The 23,632-nt window shown below is 31.9% G+C and overlaps 5 protein-coding genes across 6 annotated transcripts; 3 read left to right on the forward strand and 2 right to left on the reverse strand.

Moving 5' to 3' along the window:
* Positions 1–877: 877 nt before the first annotated feature.
* LOC114409060 (proteasome subunit beta type-6) lies at positions 878–4,697 on the forward strand. Its single transcript, XM_028372351.1, has 8 exons — positions 878–1,075; positions 1,258–1,334; positions 1,894–1,949; positions 2,059–2,131; positions 3,260–3,371; positions 3,652–3,725; positions 4,013–4,087; positions 4,323–4,697. Exons 1-8 carry the CDS (start codon positions 967–969, stop codon positions 4,446–4,448), a joined length of 702 nt encoding a protein of 233 aa, XP_028228152.1. The 5' UTR covers positions 878–966; the 3' UTR covers positions 4,449–4,697.
* Positions 4,698–5,713: 1,016 nt separating this feature from the next.
* Positions 5,714–7,807, forward strand: LOC114409061 (AIG2-like protein D). The gene is made up of 5 exons (XM_028372352.1): positions 5,714–5,906; positions 5,982–6,054; positions 6,196–6,288; positions 6,395–6,478; positions 7,471–7,807. The coding sequence occupies exons 1-5, from the start codon at positions 5,770–5,772 to the stop codon at positions 7,612–7,614; spliced, it is 531 nt and encodes a 176-aa protein (XP_028228153.1). The 5' UTR covers positions 5,714–5,769; the 3' UTR covers positions 7,615–7,807.
* Positions 7,808–10,652: 2,845 nt separating this feature from the next.
* On the reverse strand, positions 10,653–11,489 carry LOC114409062 (oleosin 1-like). The gene has a single exon (XM_028372354.1). It carries the CDS (start codon positions 11,400–11,402, stop codon positions 10,905–10,907), a length of 498 nt encoding a protein of 165 aa, XP_028228155.1. The 5' UTR covers positions 11,403–11,489; the 3' UTR covers positions 10,653–10,904.
* Positions 11,490–14,122: 2,633 nt separating this feature from the next.
* Positions 14,123–17,221, reverse strand: LOC114409063. Its single transcript, XM_028372355.1, has 3 exons — positions 16,996–17,221; positions 16,705–16,912; positions 14,123–14,646 (listed from the first exon to the last, which is right to left on the reverse strand). Exons 1-3 carry the CDS (start codon positions 17,062–17,064, stop codon positions 14,441–14,443), a joined length of 483 nt encoding a protein of 160 aa, XP_028228156.1. The 5' UTR covers positions 17,065–17,221; the 3' UTR covers positions 14,123–14,440.
* A 1,450-nt stretch (positions 17,222–18,671) lies between these two features.
* On the forward strand, positions 18,672–19,758 carry LOC114409064. 2 transcript variants are annotated; one of them, XM_028372357.1, is made up of 3 exons: positions 18,672–18,876; positions 19,089–19,229; positions 19,349–19,758. In XM_028372357.1, the coding sequence occupies exons 1-3, from the start codon at positions 18,757–18,759 to the stop codon at positions 19,424–19,426; spliced, it is 339 nt and encodes a 112-aa protein (XP_028228158.1). In that variant the 5' UTR covers positions 18,672–18,756; the 3' UTR covers positions 19,427–19,758. The 2 variants fall into 2 exon arrangements, with proteins under 2 accessions (XP_028228158.1, XP_028228157.1); XM_028372356.1 differs by having other exon boundaries at positions 19,099–19,229.
* The last annotated feature ends 3,874 nt before the right edge of the window (positions 19,759–23,632 follow it).

A 23,632-nucleotide genomic window follows, 5' to 3' on the forward strand; every position in this document is an offset into this window, starting at 1 on the left:
TTATTGAAAACTCCTTTAGATGTTTGGGAGTGATAAGTTTTCATCATTATTTTAAATTGAGTAGAAAAAATATAATGCTAAATAAAATGGAAGAAAATACATTTTATCAATATTCTTCTTCTTTTAATCTTATTTTATTTTGAATAATAATAATTGATATTTAGTTTATTCAATATATTATTTTTCATTAAATCTAACATTTTTTTTATTTGTGAGAATGAAAGATAGTGTAAAAAAAAAAAATTATGACAACTCATGCATACCATAAGATTACGTAGTAGAAATATGTTTCTTCCCTTTTTACTTTTTAAAGAAAAAATGAGATCAAACAAGACTTGATAATATAACCTATCTACATCAAATAAAATTTTGATAAAAGTTTAGATATAATTGGAATTTAGATTAAATAACTTTCTTATATACATGAAAGAGGTGGAGTTGACTAAATACATGAAATTAAGAATTCATTATTAAATGAGAAAAGTGTGTCACATCAAATTCACATAAATTAGGAAAAGAAAAAAATTTAAATATATTTTTCATTCTTGTAATTAAACATTTTTTTGTTCTTATATTTTTTTAGTTCTTACAAAATTATCCTTAGAACATGTTAGATATCAATGTGCATTGAACACTAAAAAAAATATTTTAAAAAGTAAAAAAATGTTATTTAAAGTGTTTTAAAGATGAAAAATAAAATAAACATATTTGATAAAGATTAAAATTAAGAAAAAAAATTTAGGAAAGAAAATGAAAACAACATTTTATTACATTAAAAAATGCATTTAAACAAAAAAAGAAAAGAAAAAAAATTGACTTCCAAAATGGGAAAAGAAAAACTTAAGCAACAAGCTGGTCTGCTATAATAAGAAGAGCGAGACCTGCTTTCTTTTTCCATCTTTTGCGTTAGGGCACTCAACATTTTACACTCTTTTCTTCTTCTCGTTGTTGCTTCGCTGTTGAATCATGGATCAGAAGGTCGATTTCAGCGCTCCCCATTCCATGGGAACCACTATCATCGGCGTTACTTACAACGGCGGTGTCGTTCTCGGAGCCGACTCTCGAACCAGCACCGGTACACTCTCTTTCTCCTTTCCAAGCCGATCCCATATTAATTTAGGGTTTTCGTTTTTTCTTTTGTTTTGTTTTGACTGTTTCATTCTCTGGGTAATTACAAGCTTCTTGTTTAAGGATTGAGATTAGATTCTCGTTGTTGATTTGTGAAGTAATTTAGTTGTTTATTTTTTCCACTTTCAGGAGTGTATGTTGCCAACCGAGCATCGGACAAAATCACTCAGCTCACTGATAATGTATACGTGTGTCGCTCTGGATCGGTATTGTTCTTTTAATCCTATCACTCTTGTGTAAATGCCAAATTGTTGTGTAATTATGGTGATTTGTTCCTATCATTATTAATAGCCTGGATTTGATTGCGTGTTACTGTTAATTTGGATATTTGCTTTGCTGTGTCTGATGCAATTATGCTGTTTCACTCATAATGTATGGTGTTGGACATCTTTTTTAAGGTTTAAAAATATAGGGTTTCAAATGCAGTTGTTGTTAACTGAATTTATTGGCAGAGAATGAGGCTTTTGGCTGTTTAGTATCAATGTTCCCCTCGATTTCTTACATAATATGTTGGTCATTTTCAAATTTTGCCCTTCACTAAAAGTAATCTTATCAATGTGTGTGGAATCTGTGGATGACGATTTGGTGAAGGTTCTGTTTGAACTCTTGAAACTAATAATCTAATATATTAATTTTTTGTTTGTTCTAGTCATACGAGATACTGAACATACTGGTATTATAATCTTGCAGAAGATGACTATGGAATCTCTCATACACTGTTATTGTTTTATGCCTTAAAAATAACAATCTGCATTCTTTTTACAGGCTGCTGATTCTCAGATTGTCTCTGATTATGTGCGTTACTTCCTCCATCAACACACGTAAGTGACTTTACTTCCCCTATTATATACTAATAGGGTATTCTCTTCTGTGAAATGAAGTTTTAGGCTATGATCTGGTGTATAAAATTGTGAGTTTCTATTTATGTAGAATACAACTTGGACAACCTGCAACAGTTAAAGTTGCTGCAAACCTTGTCCGACTTCTCTCATATAACAATAAGGTTTGACCTTAAGGCCTTTTCTTGGTAGTTCGATTTGCATGGTTGAGTTTCCACCAATAATGATAGTATCAATACCAAGCACCGTGTTTCTAAAATTTTGCTTTCTTCCCACATGATTTGACTTTAAGGCTTGCTCTGTTAAAGCTTTAATTACCCTAAGTTTTATTGTTCACTTTGGTGATTCATTATCAGATTCATTTTAGACCTTACGCATGTAAACTGATAAAGTTGAAACTTTGAGTTGAATAAGTGTTAAATTAACTTCACATTGGTTGATAAAACTGGTTGGTTCATTATATTAGTCTTAGGCTGTAATCATACCATTGATCTCCAATTTCAATCAGGAAGAGACCAAGAGATGCTACAAAATGAAAGTATCAAGAAATGAGGAGCTAAAAAATGAAAGTGATTACTTGAAATTTTAGTCACTATTTTTGTACTGGATTAATTTGATCATTGAAGTGGACATAAGCCTAGTTGAAACTTTAGAGTCTTTTCATTGTATAGGGATATAATAATATGATGGCCCTTCCTTTTATTTTGAAAATTTATGAGAAAAATGTGAGGACCCTAAGATTCTCAATCACATAGAACTAAATACTGCTAGAATTGCTGGCAAATGTCACTAATGCAACAACAAAAGCTTATCATCCCTCTAGGACAGGTTGTCTACATGGATCGCATATTGCCAATTTTTCTGATGATCTCTAATATTTAATCAAAGCTCCCACTGAGCAGCTCAACATCCCTTTTGATGGTTAGGATTAGAATTGTGAAACTTTTGGAAGTTTAGGTATTGGCGATTGCAGAAAAGTTTCAGAAAGTGGCTACATTATGGAAGGGGTTTTAGGTGAAGTTTAAGTTGCAAAGAGATTTAATATTGGTTGAGTGGGAGGAGATACAATACGGAATGATACTGACACAATTTTGTTACATAGCTGTCATTGCTGCTAACCATTTTCAATCTTAGATTAGACTTAGACATTAAATAATATAGGAAAACTAAGTATTCTGATTCCAAATATTACCGAATGATCCACTATTGTGTTAGCCTGATGGATACTCCTACTTTTGCTCTTTCTCTCTCAAATATTTATGGCTTTGCTGTACATTTACTTTAATTGGCAGAATTTCTTAGAGACCGGGTTAATTGTTGGTGGATGGGATAAATATGAAGGTGGACAAATTTATGGAGTTCCTCTGGGTGGAACAATAGTACAACAACCTTTTGCTATCGGAGGTATTTCACTGTTAAAAATGTGTTGAAGTACAATTTTATTATTATTATTTCTGTATTCATGTTCAGCTAAACATGTGAGTATCCCTATATACATATATTTTCTGTATCAATTGCCCATGTTATTCCCTTGATATCAATTGCTTGTTGCAAATGTGGGCATGGGTTTTCTATTGTGTTCATTGTTATTTCTAAATTTATAATTGCTAGCCTGTTAGCATTTTCCTTGGGATGCATGGCTTTTGTTTGCAAAGCTCTGGTTTACTTGATTTTTCTTTTGCAGGATCTGGCTCCAGTTACTTGTATGGTTTCTTTGACCAAGCCTGGAAAGAGGGAATGACCAAGGATGAAGCTGAGGTATGTGTTTGGATTCTTACTGCTCTGCTTTTATTAAGTTGAAAAAAAATCACTTAAAAGTTTTTTTTTTTTTAATGCAAAAACGTCTTCAGTGCCAATGAAGTTGTCGTGGATGTTAGTTTTGGGAACCTAATCTGATTTTCTCGTTGTTGCAACAAAGATATGAACACCAACTAATATAGCCAAATAATTTAGAAGCTATTAGAAATTCTGAGGATGATATTTTTTGGGTGAAATTTTTGTTTGAATCTTTGTTGCTGATAGTATATTTTGATGTTGCATGGCAGGATTTAGTAAAAAAGGCTGTTTCACTGGCTATTGCTCGTGATGGTGCAAGTGGTGGGGTTGTCCGAACAGTCATAGTAAGACATCTTGACCAGTGACTTGTGTGTTTTCTTTATTTTTCCTTATAGTGAGAATCTTAGTAGGTCTTGTAAGGAAGGAGGGTGGATAAGGGATTGAGAAAGAGGCATAATGCATTGTCTTAATAGTAATAAACTGAATTGACAACTTGTATTTTAAAAACAAAGTTCATATTGTTTTACATATGCACAATGATTTGAAATCACCTGATTTTGATGTTCGAAATCCTTGTAGATAAACTCAGAGGGAGTGACCAGGAATTTCTACCCTGGCGACCAACTTCCATTATGGCACGAGGAAATGGAGCCCCACAACTCCTTGCTAGACATTCTTGGTGCCCCAGAGCCGATGAGCATGTGATGTGAAGAAGTTGCCGTGTTTCAGAAATGTTTCCTGATAGATTATATCTTGTCTTCTCTCTTTTATGAACTAGCTAACGATTTGTGTAGTCAATTACTTTGTTTGGTTGGATATTTTTGATGGTTGAGTTATATCCTTTTGTTACGTACCATGATTAACCTTTGTTTCCTTCATCATATAGCTCCAAAGTAACGTGTACTTTGGTGAATTGGTCTTGCATAGAAAGCAATTATCACAATTCATTTTAAACTTGTTTTTGTTCGTGGTAGTTTGTGATACAAAATACCAGAAATTTCAAGTAGTACACGGTTAATAATTTTATATAAAATTTGTTGATTTTTTAAACTTTTAGATTTTTTTTTTAAAAAAAGTTGAATTTATAGTAATTTATTTGATAGATAACATAATTGAATACTCGTTCAAATTTTTACTAAGGATCTCTAATGATGGTTTCTATTCTGAAAAAATGAAAGCTCGAAAAGAATTGTTTTGAAGGGCTTAATCATCACGATACGATAGCATATACGTTGGACGAAGATTAACAAAAAGAACGAAAGAAACTAGTAACCATTGTTTTAGAGCGAGCCTGAAAGAAATGATCAATGGGACCATTAATTAGGATAAATTTATGGTGAATAAGGAATTATGAAAATTACTGAAATTTTAAATTTGAGATTTGAACTTATGCCATATTGGAGACAATGCGGTAATTTAGGGATTAAATGAGTGGTTCTTCGGTATTCTTGAAAGGTTCTAGTAACTCCAAAACATGTCAATCTTAAGTTGGATGAAAAATCGAAGAACCAAAAGTGTGACAGAAAAATAAGGATAGGTGTTAACATCTCCACTCTAATATTTCACTCCCTACTAATATTTCACTCCGAACATTCATCTAGTTAACATCTCCACCCTTAGTATTATTATTAATGTTTTTCTTATACCACTATTAAAGTAGTGAGTGAGGACGTCATTTTGGTAACAAATAAAATAGTTGTCGGTTTAATTATTTATCTAATTTTTATAGTTTTTAAACTTATTTTTTTTGTTCTTATATTTAATAATTAAATTATTTAATTCTTGAAATTTATATTTTAATTCTCAAAAATATTTCAATTAAAACTTGTTAATCAACAGAGTTAAAAAATTTAACAATAAAAACCTTTTGTGAATTAAAATATAAATTTAAAAAATTATAAAATTGATTTAATATATTTCAGGAATTAAAAAAGCTATTTATTAATTATAAAAAATAAAATGAGTAAAGCATAGTTATTAAAATAGAGGGAGTTAAGTGACAGTAGAGGGGAAGAAGGAAAGAAAGATGAGCGTGAAGTTGAATTGCGTGGGTGGTGGCGAGACTCACAACGTCTTCGTTTACGGTAGTCTGTTAGCCGATGAGGTTGTCCATACCCTATTGAAGCGCGTCCCTCCAACCGCACCCGCCATCCTTCACGACTAGTTTAGTACTCTCTCTCTCTCTCCACTTCATTCGGATTTTATCGCTTCTCTAACTTGATAGTATTTGATTTGCAGTCACAGGTTTAAGATCAAAGGTCGCGTTTATCCCGCTATTCTCCCCGTCCAAAACAACAAAGTTAATGGCAGGGTCTGTCTCTCTTTCTACATATTCCTCATAATTCTAATATATTGCATCCATCCTTGTATTTATCTTTTTTTTTTTTTTTTTTTCCTTTCTAAAACAAATCTTGAACAGAAGAGTGTTAATTTTTTATTTATTTTTAATCAGGTGCTTCTTGGTATCTCCGGAGTAGAACTAGATATCTTAGATGAGTTCGAGGATGTTGAATATACTAGAACTGATGTTGAGGTTTCCTTGAAGGTCAGTCTCTCTTGTTTACTATTTCTCTTTCTATAACAAATGAGGCAAATGTTACGTTTCCCAAAAATACGTTATTAATCTCTGAATGCTAAATTTAATTGTACAGGACAAGTCTGAAAAGTTACAAGTTTGCGCTTATGTTTGGAGCAACCCAAATGATCCTAACTTAAATGCAGAGTGGGATTTTGAGGTCAGCAACCATGCCATCTTTCTTATTTCCATTTTCTCCTCTCAAAATCAATACAATTCTCAAATGTTTTGGGGACAAAAGAGAAACATCAAATGACCTTCAAAGTTCAAACATATTTATTCTTCTTCGTATGCTGGAAACATTAGTTCGTGATGCCAGCTAATTTGTGGCCGAGGCCTTTGTTGGCTATGATTACTTGTGATTGCATTCAAAGTTTGAAGCTGTGGTCGAGGTGATGGTTGCAGTTTCTTCACAATTTTTGGTATTGTGAGAAATTGCGAACAAATGCAGCTGATGTGACCACAATTTCAGTTGCTATGTGTTCATGGAGACCCTAAATATCTTGACAATGTGTCCACAATCACATTTGGGAACTTCTTTTAAAACCTTGGTTGCATTGTAAAACACTTTGAGTTAAAGGAATTTTGCCGCAGGCTAATTGGGGGAAGACGGGATTTCCATATCAGATGAGAATGTTTTGTCTAAAACCATGTGTAACATGAGTAATTGTCAGAGACATAACGATTCAATTTCCTTGATGAACAAGTTATGACTACTTGTTTATGTGCATACAAATTAAAAGGCAGATAGCACTGTAATAGTTATACTTTGGTGACTTGGTACATAGTTGACCACCTCCCTTTTGTGCTTTCCCTTTACTTCCCTCATGTTTTGATTTTGGTGAAGATTTTCAAACTTCTTAATTAAAGAGTTATGCTATGCTTATATAAATGATTGAAACTTCATTGAGGTTTTATTCAAGATTAATTTTGTAATTGGTTTTAAAGGATCGATAATAGGAGTTTGTCCTGTTTTTCAAGCCTGTTGGCCCATCAGTATATGCATAGTTTGTGTCAATGTCGTTAAACTTTACATGTTCTTTTAATTTCTTCGTTTCAAATTTGAATTCAAATTTAAGTTCCTTTTATTGCATCCCTCCCTTTTCTAGAAGTCGTTTTTTTTTCTGACTATTCTGATTTTTTATTTGAAAGGAATGGAAACAAGTTCACTTGAATGATTTCGTCAAGATGACTGGTGGCTTTATGCAAGAGTTGGAATTGCCAGAATCAAAGCCAAGAGTGCAGACTTATGAAACCTTCTACAAGCAAGAAAACGATAAGCCACTTGAACCTTGATGTTTGCAGTTTGTAAAAAATTCTGCATTATGTGCACTGTGCAGAGTTGTATGATTCAATTAAGAATCATACCATTCACTGTTAATAAATATTAGTTACTCTCAAATAATTCATTTGATGATTTAATAAGCATCTCAATGCTAACAATGACAAGTTTTCAGTAATATATTTATGTTATATTATTGTATTATTATCTTGTACAGTCTTAATTCTAATATTTGATTACCCCCTCACTAGAGATCTATATACAATAAATAGAACATAAGTTGCAAGATATAAAATGAACTTATAATCCTTAGTATTTCATAGTAGAGTGTCAAAATGGAGGCCCCGTTGAAAATAAAGTAAATCTCCCAATATTATAGGTTTATACATAGCTGGGGGCTTTTTTTTTGGGGTGGGCGGGGGGAGTTGCATTACATTTTGGAAGTTAGGAGTCCTATTTGTATCTCTTGAACCATGGCAAATTCGTGCAGAAGGAACATTTAAAGCATTTTCATCTAGGCTTAAAGGTGAAAGTCTTGACAAGTTCAGCTGTGTTGAAAGGTGAATTAGGATAATTTTCGGTATATTTATTTCATTCTTATTCTCTTTTATCTATTGATTATAGGATAAATTAAATTTTGAAGTGTTTATAAAATAAAAAATTTATCAACGTTTTCTTGAAAAAATTATGGAACTCATAAACTAAGAGGGGGTGAATTGGTTTCTAAATCAAATCGAACTTAAAAAAAAACTTATTTTCGAAGGTATCACAAATTTTGTATGAAGTAATATTTAATCAATCACCTAATACAAATTTTTTTTGTTAATGTTCCTTCTCAAAAAGATATCTTCTTTAATCTTAAGTAAATTAATCAAGACTACAATGAGAAAGAAAGATTCATGAGAATATATACACCAATTTTTATATTAGTTCACTCTCTATCTCTAAAGAAGTTAATCCAGTTATCTAATTCAAACCGAATTAGATTTTTACTATGGATATAATCCTTATAAGCAATCACAATCAATCTTAGTTCCTATCGAGGAAAAGAGATTAAGGTACCTAACCCTAAAATTTTTTGTGAATAAGAGCTTAAGAGAAACCTACCCTTAGCCTAAACTATAAAAACCTATTCTAACGTGACTTGGAAATTCATGCATATGCTAACATGTAAAACACACGACAAACCGAGTCAAGGAAAGAGTCAATGAGAAACACAACCTGATCAATCACATGCAAAAACCTTCGCTTATGTGTGTCTTTTTTTATCTCAAGAAAAATTTACAACTCACTCTTTATCACGAGATTTTCATAAAAACGAAGTCTAGAAATTATGAGTCGCACACACTATTCAAAGCACTGTTTCTTCTCTTTTTTTTTTCTTTTTTTTTTTCGTTCGTTTGTTATTAAATGAGAACATAAGGTGGTTATTTATAGAGAAAACAGTTATAACCGCCTGTAATCGATTAAATATTCAATGTAATCGATTATTTCGAAGAAGTAATCGATTATATTATCATTTCAATCGATTAAAGTATTTTTCACAACATATGAAAAACTTTCAAGAACAATGTAATCGATTAAAATATAGATTCATAAAAAATCATACATAGTCTCAACTAAACTGTGTAATTGATTACAATTAACTAATAATCGATTAAATGGAAATGAGAATCTTTCTGCAAGCTACAAACACTTGTATAATCGATTATGATTAGTCTTGTAATCAATTAAAACAGAGAGTTTTATGCACCAAAGAAATTTCTAACTTTAAAAACAATCTTCTTAACTCTACATGATGTAGACATGAAAAAATAGAGATTAAGATACAACAATCAATACAAATACCATTCAAAGAGTTAAACATATAAAAAAAAACAAATTTTTTTCAAGCTTCTTCACATTGCTCCCCTATCTCTAATATTTCTTTGTATCATTTGCATCTGTCTTGACTGAACTTTGATCATAATTGTCTTAAGATGATCTTACCGACATGATACCTACCTTTCATCATAGTTGTAATAGGATAATCTTGCTGCAAATCAAAAGTTTTTATCTATTAATAAGTTTTTTTATTTTTGTCTTTCAAGTTTCCATTCAGAATTCTAGTAGATACAAAGTGTCATATTGACTTATCCCAATATATAGGATACAGAATGATAAAAAAATATATAGGATACAGAAGAACGGGAATACAGCCTTTAAATGGAATTTATTCTCTATTTCCATCATGAACCATCCATTCGTTGCTTCTGTTCTGTGTTATCAATTAATACTTCATGTGCCGAAGAAAAGAGTAAGTAGGCACACAGTTTATTTAATATGAAACTCCCTAGAATGTTACAGTCAGAGATCTGTCATAAATTTGATACTACCCTATAGTTCTAGATGTATAAAACTTTTAGTAATATAATTTATACTTTAGAATCCAAAATGAACTCGGACACATGATGAAAACATTAAACGATTACTTCTAAACAAATACTGACACAAGCAAAATCACAAACAGAAAGTGACAGGTAAATCTTATTGACAGGAAATGAGCTGTTTCATTAACATGCAATCAAAAAGACGGGAACGGTATGGTATCCAATTCATGTATCATTCAGAGAATGATGACGTCAAAATAGCATCGGATTTAAGATTCACTCAGCAATCTCTCATCATTTCTGCTACTCCTACAGTCATGTGGCATTAGAATATAGAACTTCGGAAGCCACTTTTGACTACTAATTTCTATTACATCAAGTGAGACATGACCACTAAATTCAGGAGAAGTTTAGTATTTGTTGTCTCGATCTCATGCTGCTTGAGATGATGCTCATAACTTAGTTATGCTGGTATTTTGTATAATTGTCTTCTGATTACTTTCTGTCCTCTCAACCTGAGTATAAACTTGGGGTCTTCAGAGACCCTCCTCTCCTTATTCCTGTTAGTGTTTTGCTACCTTGCAGACAAACCTGCTACCCTCTCTACCTCAAGATAGATAAAAAAAACCAACAGAAAGGGATAAGAGATTACAAAATTAAACGAGGAAACAACCCAAATCACATTTTAACAACAAGAGGGAAGGAATCATTGATCTAGCTACAAAAGAGATTTATTAACATGATGGTTACACAAATAAGGCGAACGATTTAGCTTCAAAAACAAACGAGATTACAAAAACCAGAACTACATAGAACAATGCAAACAAGATTCAAAATAAACTGCAGAACTTGAACATGCAAATCCACAAGGGTACCACCACCATCACCACCTTCAATTCAACCTCATACACTCATGCATATATAAGCAGGCATGACTAATAAGCTCCTTGTGTGGCCTCATTAATTCTACCTTGAGCATAACTTCCATAATCCTTTGCCCTCTCCTTTACATCCCTTGCCTTATCGGCAAGGTACCCTTTTGCATAGTCAAGGGTGTCATAACCCGCAGGCTGGTTCCCAGACACATAGTTGTAAATCCAAGACAAAGCAGCAATGGCAGCCACACCACAGCCCCCAGAGAACAAAAAGCCAGAAGCAACTAGGAACAGCACAAACGCAGCAGGGACAAGGATGGGGCTGAAGATAACAAGAAGAGGGGTTGCAATGATCAAACCTATGACAGTGCCTGTGAGGGTCAACCCAGACAGGAGCAAGAGTGTGATGCCAATAGTGGCAGCAGTTATGAACTTCACTGTTTGGCGTGAAGGTGGGTTGTTAATGCTGGTGTTGGTCTCATACGTGGTTCCATAGGGTGCTCCATATGAGGTTCCATAGGAGTAGGACCCTCTAGGTTGATCAGAAATGGTTGCCATGGTTGGTATTTTTTTTTCTCTTGCTTTTTCAAGACTCTTAACCAAAATTGATATAGAATAATGTGATGAGAGTAACGAGTGTGAGAGAATGGAAGTGGTATATAGTAGTGTATGAGGAGGTGTGAGAGGTTACGCGGCAAGAGGTGAGGGTGCATTGCATGTCGTGGCGGCTTTGCATGAAAATGAGGTTCAAAATAAGTAACACCTGTCCCTCTTTACTGTCCCCTCTCTGAAACAGCCTCAGTAAGTTATCATGAAACCATGGGAAACTTGGAGTGCTCTGCACCACCTTTTAACACTTGATCATCCCCTTGTGGCTAATGTAACTTGAAGTATGCAAAATTTCACTGTTTTTATCACTCAGCTAAGCAAGTTAATGGCATTTTATATCACATCGTTTGAAAATGCAGGATGTTTCCTACTTTGTTTCTTAGGTTTCATTTAAAAAAATATGACAACTATAACTTTCCCCCATTAAATAAGAAATGATTATAAGAATTACAGTATTACACGACGTTGTCGGACTCAATTTTAAATTCTTAAAAATATTATTTATCATAACATCTCCTTTCTGTTAACTAGGGGTGCTAATGTGCTATTCGTTCAAACAAAACAAAACTAGGAGTGCTATTCTTTTATTGGATTAGACACATTAAAAAAACTTTATGCTAATTTTGGTCACTAACCAAAGGCTCATGTTTACGCACCTGTTTTCTTCTCTTGGGTTGCGGTAAATTGTGTCCGTTCTTGTGTCCATCTCTCTGAAGACAGAAATAATTTATATTAACAATAAAAAATATTTAAAAACTACAGAATTAATATAAAGTTAAAATTAATTGGTATATAACATATTACAATAATATGCTATATAATTTTATTTATTAGTAGAATTCTTATTTTTTATACATAAATCTCGTATATTAGAGCCTGTTTGTTTAACATTTTTTACACTGCGAATTTCACGTTTCCATGCCTCAATATGCATTCAGTGAGAAGAAAATTTTAACATGAGTTAAAAGTGTATTAAGAAACTACAAATTTCTGTTTGGAGTGAATAAAATATAAGATAAGTGGGTTCTATTTTAATTAATTATTTTTCCTTTATCTCAAACATTGTCGCATATTGAGGTTTGGGGGTGATATTATGTAGCACAAAAAATCTGACATTAATCATTTCCGCTGATATTATATGATTATATTCGTGAGAGCATATTTTCTATACCTGCGTGGCAAATGTATTTTCCTTGTCCTTGTTTTTGTGTGATCAGAGTCTTTCGACCGAAATTCAAATTAATCATTCGAAATATACAAATTTATTTGAAAAGTTAACATTTTTAATGTTTTTTTATACATGGATCTACGATTTAAATTCTTAATTACATGTTTAAAAATATAAATTATTTACTAACTATATTACACTACACCATATTGAGTTTTCCTGTCTCTATCTTGAAATTGTTGTTTCAGTAATATGATTATCTCTTTTCTTTTGAAACTGAGATATTCTCATAACTCAAAATTATGAGATTAATTCTCTGAGATATGAGATTATTTCTCGAGATAGAAAAATCATTTAATTAAATTTTATCTTTTCCAACAATTTTTTTTATATACACTTAAGTATGTGGTATAATTGAAACATAATCATATCCTTCAAGGAGGGTATATGATTAAAAAAAATATCATCAATATAGTATGATAAGGTTGACAAATAATTACATTAATATAGCGAGATAATCATTTTTCTTAAACCTATAGTTAGGAATTTGTTTTTGAGACATGTATATACGAAAAAAAGGATATTTGTTAAAATAAATTAGTCTCTTAGATAAATCTCTACATCTTTTAAAATAATAATAATACATAAATCTCTATATCTTGAAATTTTCACTCTCGACTAAGAAATACTCTATCCACCCAAAATTTTAACATTCACAATAATTTCTACTTTCTTTTTTATTCTGACAAATTTCTACTGATGTCAGGCTCCAAAAAGTAATCGTGAGCTGTTTCTCTTTTTCTTCTTTTAAAAAGATTAGTTAACTTTAACATAACATAATGGTAAAACCATCAATTGTTGGCCAAAGTTAAAATAATATTGATAATGACATCCTTACAATTGATGATGAACTCTAAACAGAAAAATAAGAATATCGAGTATTATATAGATATTTTTAATAAAAGAAAATACAATGTTTAAAAAATGTAACAAAAAGTAATTAGTTGATAAAAATCAAATTAAAATAAACACATGTATTTAAGATTTTTAATTTGAACGGTTTGAAATTTTAGTTAAATTTATAGAAGATTATTTAATTGGAAATTTTTTAGTATCTTGTTATGCATTATGTAATTGAAAATATTTAAGAATTAATTGAAAAAAATAATTTTAATTAAATAAACAAAAATATTAATTTAATTTTGATGAAAGAATTACAACAATGTCACAAATGGATAGGGTTACAAAATTTGAACCCGTGAAATTTTATTACCCAAAACAAATGCTATACCAAATTGTATTACATCTATTATACATTGGTTTGTAGTGCCATCGAAAAGTATTTTTGTTGTTTTTTTCTTCTTAAATATGTTTCTTTTTTCCTATGAAATGAACGTGTTTTGATTTCAATTCTTTATAGCAAAATGTTAAGCTTGAAAAACTTAAACTTGACTCATTTAAATAATTAAATCAAATTTTAAACTTGTTTAAGTAGAACTCATAGTTATAAATAGCTCAACTTGATTCATTTACAACTCTACTCTCAATAATATATGTATACCATTTTAGAAAACAGTCTGGGATATATGGCAATATTATATGCAAATAAACCAATCCTAGTGCGAAAATTGGACAGTTTGTTGCAGAGACCTCCAATAGTTGCTCTATAATATAATATGCATAAAATGTAATCGGAGGGATTGGGGTGACCAAAATTGGACGTCACATGGTAGTGGTTTCACCATAATGATGATGCTCCGGCTGCTTCCACCTTCTCAAAAATTCCAATAGCCTTGTCGTTGTTATTATAGATATAGGTTTAATCCATTTCCATCATGTCACCTTCTTCCACCTCTAAAGGTTGACCAGTTTCTGGAACTATTTCTTCACATGTCATAGGAGAATGGAAGGCAACCCATGGGACAACAGCCAAACAGTCGTTTGACATTTCAGAACTCTTCTCCCTCCTCATTTCATCTTCAACAGGGTCATCTTGCTTGGCGATACCCCATGACAACAAATAATCTGAAAAAAAGGCAAGAATTGTTCAAAAGATATCCAGAGTACCCATAAATCAATAAGCTCATCAAAACTGTGATGCGCATTGAATGCCATGGCTAAAATAATATATGGTTCTAAATCATAAGAAAACCAAAGGATTCACCCCTGCCCCCAAATAAATAAATATAAGCAATATGAAAACTTTGATCTTGTTAAATAGTTGTTGGAAAAGAACAAGATGATGTTTAGATGCCAGAGGCTGAGTTATTTTTCAACTAGTAATTTAATATGAGCAGCCTAAAAAAATAAGCTTAAAAGGGCAACAGGACAAATATCTCTGTTCTCCTGTCCATCAAAGTTCTCATGTATGTTACAAATAGACAATAATTAATTCACGTGCCAATTTACAACAATAACCATAGCAGTACAATTACAAGGAAGGACAGTAGTCATCATGTGATGTCACTTGATGTCAAAATTGTACCAAGTCATCAATTCATTCAATAAATCAAATATTGTATTAAGGCAAGTTAAAACCATAGTCCACTTCACATGCATAAAATTTTGTTTGTAGAAACTATTTACTCCTATATGTAGTAGATTCCTGGGAAGATTCCTAGCGTTGATATATACCACAGAAAGATACACATGCATACTGCAACTAGATTCTAGACTGACTCATATTCTAACAGTTTCCTTGTATTTATCTTCTTATCTGTAATGATCATTGCCCTCGATCATTCTGATCTCCATAGCAATATCTTATAAAACTTAACACTTTGGATATCCTTTCCATGGGAATTCAAAAAAGCTTCAGAACTCTTTAGTTGTATTGATAAATTTCTGGAAGAGATAATCAATAACAATCCATGGAATTTGATTGTTCTCAAGAGAAGCAAATGATATGATAAACTGAAAACTTTTAGAAGTATTCCATCCCATATTAACCTCTCAAATATAATTCAACTTTCAAGCCTAGAAGGTTGGGTTGATGGTGAGAACATTATTATTGTGATCGTGTGAAATGATTTTTAAATTTAAGAGAAATACAGAAAATTATATTCCAGATAATATATAGAAACTAGAAAGTCTTTTTCATGGGCGTAAATTAAGAAGTTATACATGGGGTTCTAAGTTCAGATTTGTTATGCCTTTGAATTCATTATCTGCAACTGCAATACCGCAAAGGGTTCTAAGTTTACTCAGAATCCAATATGCAAACAAATAAAGAAGACTAAACTCATAAACCCCCAACATAGAAGAATAAACAAGAATCTTACAAACTTTTGGTTTCATATGAGGCCTTATGAGCCTGCAAAAGATGCAGATGCAGATGCAGGATCAAAGCCATGTCAGAGAAATGCTAGCAACACACTATTTTCAGCACTCAATATGTACTACTAAAGGATGAGATCCCATGCTAGCCCAACTAACAGAGAGTGCTGTGCATCCAAATTATTTAGTGAGATTCACAGGAAGAAAATGTGAAGAGTATATCACTATCACTTCTCTACATGTAATGGAATCAGAAACAGTCTATCTTAGATTGATAAGACAAAGTCTCACGTGTCATTTTCTTTCTTCCTCTAACTCGTCAAACATCCACAACAAGTGCATTGTGATTAAGGGTCTGTTTGGATAATTTTTTCCAGAAGCACTTATAGGAGAAAAAAATAAGAAGAAAAAAAAATGAAATAAGCTTCTCCATAAGCTAAAACTAGCTTCTGCATAAACTAATTTGTAAAAGCTCTCTCATCTTTTATAGAAGCTATGTGAAAGAGCTTTTACAAATTAGCTAATGCATAAGCTAAAAGCTCAATTTTTTTCCTTCTTACTTTTCTTATCCTAGAAGTACTTCTGGAGAAGCTTACCCAAACAACCCTAAATCACAACAATAATAAAACACATTACCCTAAACCCTAAACCCTGAACCTGAACAAATTACCACACACAATAACTAACGGAAACAGCACGAGAGCAGTGATACACATCCAATAACTCATCAATCAAATAACAAACACGTTTCAATTTTAAACGGAAAAACGACTTCAAGTCAAATAATTATATATTGTAAACGATTACCCTTTAAGCCGGGAATCAAGTCAGACTTGATAACAATAGAGAACTCAGGCGAGCTTGGGGACTTGAGAAAAGGCGTAGTAGCGGTTGGCTCATAAAGAACAATCGCTCTCTCTTCCATGTCCGTCACAGGCGAAGGTGTGGGGTCCACACAGGGTTGCTTCACCATTACATTTTCCTCTTCCTCCATCATCACGTCGCGCTCCAACTCCTTCAAGTTTCAGTTCAACAAGTATTAGTAAACACTAAGCAGTGAGTGATGCGCAAGAGAGAGGAAAGACAGTTAGTACTTACCAGTCTTCTTGATTTCGGAGGGGGAGAAATTGAAGGAGAGCCATGGCCAAGTTCCTTGCGCTTCTTCATTGCTCAAATTTTGTGCGATTGTGTTCGATTGGGAAACGTCGTCGTCGCAGCTTCAGAGGTTGCGGGAGAGATCATTATTCAGTGTTGGAAGGGTTTGGTACGGAGGGAGAGGCTTTCTTTTCTCTTCTCTTCTGCCTCTGTCTTCCTTCATTCTCTGTCTCTGCTGAAATAATAAACAGAGGGAGGGACCACGCGTTTGAGCCCAATACCACCCTTTGCATTCCCTACGGCCCAATCCATACAAGTAAATTTAATGGCTTCAACACCACAAATTCAATCAAGTACTAGGAAAATTAATGTTTGGCTAATCCAATAAATATTGAAAATTAAAAATATTGGGTTTGATCAAATTTTGATTTAATCTAATTTAAACCGGACTTATATATAAGTATGTGTGGGTCACTATCACAATATCTTTATTTTCATAGGGAATCATATTATACATTTGAGTGAAAAATATTTCGATAATTTATTTTTTGATAATTCTTTTATGATAATTAATAAATTAATTATTATCAAGTAATTGTGATAAGTATTTGAAATTTTGAATAATTATATTTTTATTATCAATTTTTAAATTCTGAACAATTAAATATATTTTGTTATATCTTTTTTTTACATATTTTATTATATTTTTTTCATTTATTGTGTATTACGAATTCAAAATCAATTCTCACCTAATTTTAATATGAATATAGATAAATGTGTTACTTTTTTATTACCGATTTGTTGTAAATTTTTCCTTAATACCTATTGAAAAACGATATCAAAGATGTATATGGTTTTTGATGTTAAGTGAGGAAAGATCAAGTATAAAATTTTAGTTCAAATCATTTGATTGTAGTAGTATTGAGTACTGATTTCAATAACAAGAGTCAAATAACTAGTCTTAATTTGATTTTGTTATCTGACAAGGCAATCTCATAACATTGATAAAAACATACAACTTATTTTTTAAATAAAATAAAATCTTCTTTAATTGATCAGTTGTGTATTTTTTAGTCTACTAACATCTATGTTATCATAAGAAAAATATATATAACTCTATTTGAGAACTAACAAGAATTGAGTTTCAATGTCTAATAAAAAAGACTAGTATTTTACAATGTGATGAGTTTCAATGTCTAATAAAAGAGACTAGTATTTCATAATGTGATGAACTAAAATTTAAATTTTCATAAAAAAAAGATGTTCACATTTAATGTTTGATTTTATTTAATGTTTGATTATGTCTTAAATAGAATTACCTTTAAACGACAAGAAATGTGGAAAAACCAAAATATAATTCTATTTGAGAAGCTTTTACATAAAGACAAAGTTTATATAACCAAGAAATTTAGTGTAGGCAGTTCGGACCAATTCAATCTAGTTCAAACCAAATTGAAAATACTAAAATTTAGTTTGAAGGGCTCCAAAACATTTTATTTTTTCTATATCCCATTATGAAATTAACGTTTGAATTACTTTGCTTCCAAGCCTTTTCCTTCCTCTTTCTCCTCCGACCAAACACACTTTTACTTACAAGGCAGCGTCAAGTTAGGGAAAGCAACATGTAACAAAAAGTGCTTTATAAAGAAAGGGAATGGCAGGCGTGTTATTTTGGAGGAAAAACAAGGTCAGAAATGGAAATGTTGATAAAAGGGATAACAAGACGAAGAGGAAGCGTGTCCACTCCAGAAACAGGACAGGGGAATGGCAACCATGTCCCTTACATTTGCATTTGCACTTCCTTCAATCCCCTCTCTCAGCCAATGCCATGGCCGTGCTCTTTACGTCAAGCCCCTCCACTGCACTCCCATTCAACAACGCCACGTACTCTACTCTATCTTCTCACCTGATCTTTACTTCCCAAAATCCTTTATCTCATAGGTTTATTGTGTGTTTTATCGGCAAATCTTAATTGTTAGTTTTGCTAATTTTTGTTGACAGAGGTCGAACTCGCAACCTTTTTCTCCTTTCTTTCTTTTTTAACCGTTCAACCAACCTTATATCTCCCTCATAGGTTTTTTGTATTGTTGATGAAGGTTGGTGCAGAGGCAGGTATTGTTTGTGAGCCTTGCAATGGAACGGGGTGGTTAGTTTGTGACTTTTGTAATGGCCAAAAGACCAACGTCAAAGCCGAAAACAATAAACGTATCTACCGTAGATGTCCCTCCTGCAAAGCCGTAAGTAACCCATCAATTATCAGTCATTTTTTAACACAATTCACTTATCACTTATCACTATCATCATATATATTAATACTCTCTCTGTTTTTTTTTCATTAAAAAAATTAAAACTTCAGGTTGGATATGTCTTGTGTTCAAAGTGCAAGGTCTTCAAATGCGTCACTTTTCCTAATTTCAACGACTCTGAGAACTGAATTCATCATCAACTTTCTTTTTTCACATTTTCAATGCCAAAATTCAGCAACAAACGTTGTTTCTCTTGTTTACTTTGCATTCTTCACACCTGCTCTTGAGTCTTGTCTCCTACTTGTACGATTTTACTACTTTTTGAGGAACCAATTCCATTTACTTGTCAAAAAAGTTGAAGAAGGAGATTAAGAGATGATTCACTGTTTCACTGTCATCTTTTTTTTTTTGTATCTTATGGATACACTTTAACTGATGCCATTCAAAGAATTGTAAATTTGGAAGCTTGTCATGCATTCTTGATGCACATTCTAGTGTTCACTTGCAACTTCAGCTTTTATTTTATTTTTCTATCTTAAAATTTATTTTTTAGATTACAAGTGGAGGCCAGGACAAATTGTGTTATAGATTCACCTTATTCTTTTTTAAGCATGGTAAAAAATGATTAATTGAGGATGAGATTCTGCACTGTTTGAGACTTCGAGTTAAGAGGATAGAATCGCCAAAAAGCAATTACATAATAGTCTCTGACTCTGTTATGCCCTCCCCAGCCTTTCATTATTTTTTAATGTAGCTGACTCAGTCAGTCTTATGAGAAATCATAAATATCAATTATCAAGTTTAAAATTTAATTCAATGTTTGCAGGCCTTGTAAGTAACTCATTGTAAATGTTTGTAGTTTCCTCTAACAGTCAAATTTCTAGCATGCATGCTTTGCTGATGTATAATTGATGAATAATTCTCAAACCATGTTAAGTTATCACAAATTTAGAAACAAAATAACTGTTCATAGTTAGAAAGTTGAGAGAACTTTTATCTAGGAGTATACTTTGTTCTTGTTCAGTCAAGTTTCACGTAAGGGTCCCTGTTCAATTGACACATTTTTGATACCTTTACTCTTTAACAAATGGAAACCAACTGCAGTTTTAGCAAATGATTAAAGGTCATAAATATTCTTGGTGTCAAATTTAATGTTGCATGAACTAGGTATGCTGAATGTTTTTACAGCTGATTTTCCCTTTTAAGTTCATTCTTTTTTATTGTGTAATTGTTCTAACTTCTAATTGTTATTCGAGCTTTACCTTACTGCACAAACCTTTGAACCTTTCTATTCCCCCCTTATTCTTCAGCATCTGAGCATATTTTTATTTTTTCATTTTCTTTCCTCTTCCCTCTGTTCTTCTATATTTTACATTTTGGTTTGGCTAAAAGATATATCCAATTTGAAAACTGGGGTTCATGGAAACTGTTTCAGTGTGGAATGTGAAACTGTAAAGCCAAGTTTTGTGGCATGAAAGTAAAAAAAGAAAGGAGCAGCTAGTAATTTTTTTTTTCTACGCATGCTAGGAATAGGTATTAGCTGGAGGGAGAAAAAATTGTCATTGCATTAAATGACCAAGCTCCATCTTCGCCTATAAATAGCAAGCATTGCTACGTGCTTTTGCATCCCATTTCAAGAGATAAAAAATACTTATAAGCGTAGTGTGAGTTTCTCCTAGAGTGTAGTCTCCAATTACTAGAGAGAGTGTAATTGTTCTCTCCAATTGAGAGAAAATTTATAATTTTTTTTCATTTAGTGAAAATATTTCTGTGATATTGTAGTGATTTTTTTCTAATGTTGAGAGTTTTTCACGTTAAAATATTATGTATCAATTCTTATTTTTCTCATATCTTATTTTAGTGATGAGATATTATTCTGTTACTTTGATTCCCAACACGTAACAGTTCAAAATCCTACATTTGCTAATCCTTTGAAGTATGAGAAAAAACTGGAAGCAAAAAAAACAGATAATAGACTGTTTTAATTTTATCATCACAGTATAAAATAGTCTGTCTCAGCCTCTCAGGTGGTTAACAGTGTTTTAGTATTGGAGTTGCATGTTGTAACCTGAACCTTGTAGATGAGTCTGTGAAAAGTTAAAAATTGATAGCTTGAAAGAGTAGGGGCTTTATAAAACAACACTTGTAAAATCAATGTGGTTGCTTGTTTGATGACTAGAGTTATGCTGAGGGTGTCATACCATTGGAGGGCGAAGAAATGTCAATAACATATTCTCTAATACTCACGTTTCCATATATTCTTATTTCATTGGATAAAATTCATGTAAATCTTCATAATTACTATATGGGTTCAATTTCTAAACTAGGAAAATTTACAAAATCTAATTCGATTAAAGAAAGTGTTGAAAATAAAGAGTTGCATGTTCTCCATTATATGGACAACAAAGCAAAATTCCTTTGAAACGCCTTATCAATCTATCTGGTCTGAAAGATACATCTCTCCATAACTAACATGGTGAGTGAACAAGGATAAAACTAGCTCGCATATATATGAATCAATTACACAGACATATTCTAATGATATGACACTATAAATATGGAGGCACCACGTGGTGTTCTTGGGAATCTGACTGGAGTCGCTTCTGGATTTTTTTCTTACACATGACCCGAGTACAGATATCACATTCTTGAATTTGGATCTAAAGATATATAGCTATTTCACTTCTCTGCTATTGTACCTTTCTTGAATGGATTCTATTGCATTTTAAATGCCACGTACATTGAAAATATACATGTTTGATTTGCATGTTGTAAATATACACTTTATTAAGAAACTGCCACACCGGTAACCTCTAAATAATGTTTTGCTGTTAAATTGATGAAGGCAGCAGCGTGCATATTAATTATATATGCCGCTAATTAATTATTTGATCATGTGCTACATTATACTAGTAGTTAACATAAGTCTTCTTGAACTTAATAGAAGATTCCATATGTTACAGAAGCTTGTAATTTAAGTCTAGTCTTGTGATATACCACAGATATCGAAGGCTGATTTCTCAAGTTTCACTGTTTACACGTGTTTTCAGCTGCTTGAAATGAATGCCGGCATGTGAACTGCGTAATAGAAGTTTGAAAATTGAATTTAATTTCAATATCAGTGTAAAATTTCTTTTACAAATGATGTGTTGTTAAATTCTTAGTGAATAGCATGACAATTAAATGACAATATGGAAATTTTTTACACTAAGATAGATAACATCAAAATTAAACTCAGTATGTCATTTATAAATTTTAAATGAGCAGGATTTGATCAAGAGGCGATAGTGACTGCAATTGAATATTATTGAGGGTAACTGCACTATTGAAACATGTGTTTGCCTAGTGCAGATGATCCTGGCATTGCAACTTGTAATCTCAATGATTTTACAAAAGGCACATGGGAGGGGATTCATATCAAGGGAAACAATAACATATGGCTTCTAAGATATTAGAATTCCGTAGATTATCCGTATGTTCATTTCCACCTTCCATCCAATTATCACTTGGAGATCTCGCATGTGGGCACTCTGAGATATCAAAGATTTAACTTCACAAAGATTATTACTTATATTCTTATATACCATTCATACAACATATATATTTTTTAATTTATAATACTTTCTCATAACTCATTTTTTTCCTCTCTCTTTATTTGCCCATTACATCAATCGTTTTAATTTCACATGCAGCTTTTTTTTCCTTCTTTTTCTTGTTAAAAAATTCTGCAAACAAAATGTATAAACACAATTTCTCAAAAACCACCTTTAATAAATAATTATATATTAAGGATGCTACACGGCAACTAGTATACACCTTCGACAAATGCCTTTTCAATTATAACAAAGGTTTTGTTAACAGTATTTATTAAGAAAATAAAAATATATTTAATAAAAGTGTAACTTAATTACATTAAAAACTAAAAAAGTATATCTTTTATGTAATGTTTTCTATTTTCAAAAATGATTTTTAGACGTCTCAAATGCTATTTAAAATATAGTGAGAGAAAGAAATGAAAATTATTAATAGAATGTTTAAAAAATAAAGTTTCTATAAATTATTACTTTTCTATTTTTTGGATGATCAATGACCTCTCGAGACTAGTCTTTCTTAATTAAGATATGGAAATCTATTCACGGGGCTAATCAATCCGAATTCCAAACAAATTGAAAGTTAAATAATCCAGGGCCGGTCCATGGACACCTATTGCTAATATACACTTAGAGAAAAGAAAGAGAAAAAGAAAAGGAAAAACATAAATATGATAAGAAAATAGAGATGAAAAAAAAAAGAGGTCCCACGGATGGAAGTGTTATTCTTAAAAGTTGGGTTGTGCAGCTCTGATATTTTTCATGTTTCTTATGAATTGTAGGCAAAGTTTGTTTCTAAAACGT

This window comes from Glycine soja, chromosome 4 (assembly GCF_004193775.1).
Source record: "Glycine soja cultivar W05 chromosome 4, ASM419377v2, whole genome shotgun sequence".
Classification (NCBI taxonomy): Eukaryota; Viridiplantae; Streptophyta; class Magnoliopsida; order Fabales; family Fabaceae; genus Glycine; species Glycine soja.

Bases quoted from the DNA above. Each gene is read 5' to 3' on its own strand.
- LOC114409060 (XM_028372351.1), top strand. From the start codon at position 967: ATGGATCAGAAGGTCGATTTCAGCGCTCCCCATTCCATGGGAACCACT. The intron at 1,950-2,058 runs GTAAGTGACTTT...CTATTTATGTAG, and splicing joins TACTTCCTCCATCAACACAC to AATACAACTTGGACAACCTG. The intron at 3,726-4,012 runs GTATGTGTTTGG...GTTGCATGGCAG, and splicing joins TGACCAAGGATGAAGCTGAG to GATTTAGTAAAAAAGGCTGT.
- LOC114409061 (XM_028372352.1), top strand. From the start codon at position 5,770: ATGAGCGTGAAGTTGAATTGCGTGGGTGGTGGCGAGACTCACAACGTC. The intron at 5,907-5,981 runs GTTTAGTACTCT...TTTGATTTGCAG, and splicing joins CCCGCCATCCTTCACGACTA to TCACAGGTTTAAGATCAAAG. The intron at 6,479-7,470 runs GTCAGCAACCAT...TTTATTTGAAAG, and splicing joins ATGCAGAGTGGGATTTTGAG to GAATGGAAACAAGTTCACTT.
- LOC114409062 (XM_028372354.1), bottom strand. From the start codon at position 11,402: ATGGCAACCATTTCTGATCAACCTAGAGGGTCCTACTCCTATGGAACC.
- LOC114409063 (XM_028372355.1), bottom strand. From the start codon at position 17,064: ATGAAGAAGCGCAAGGAACTTGGCCATGGCTCTCCTTCAATTTCTCCC. The intron at 16,913-16,995 runs GTAAGTACTAAC...TGAAACTTGAAG, and splicing joins CTCCGAAATCAAGAAGACTG to GAGTTGGAGCGCGACGTGAT. The intron at 14,647-16,704 runs GTAATCGTTTAC...CCTTTTTTTCAG, and splicing joins CTTGATTCCCGGCTTAAAGG to ATTATTTGTTGTCATGGGGT.
- LOC114409064 (XM_028372356.1), top strand. From the start codon at position 18,687: ATGGAAATGTTGATAAAAGGGATAACAAGACGAAGAGGAAGCGTGTCC. The intron at 18,877-19,098 runs GTACTCTACTCT...AGGTTGGTGCAG, and splicing joins CTCCCATTCAACAACGCCAC to AGGCAGGTATTGTTTGTGAG. The intron at 19,230-19,348 runs GTAAGTAACCCA...TTAAAACTTCAG, and splicing joins GATGTCCCTCCTGCAAAGCC to GTTGGATATGTCTTGTGTTC.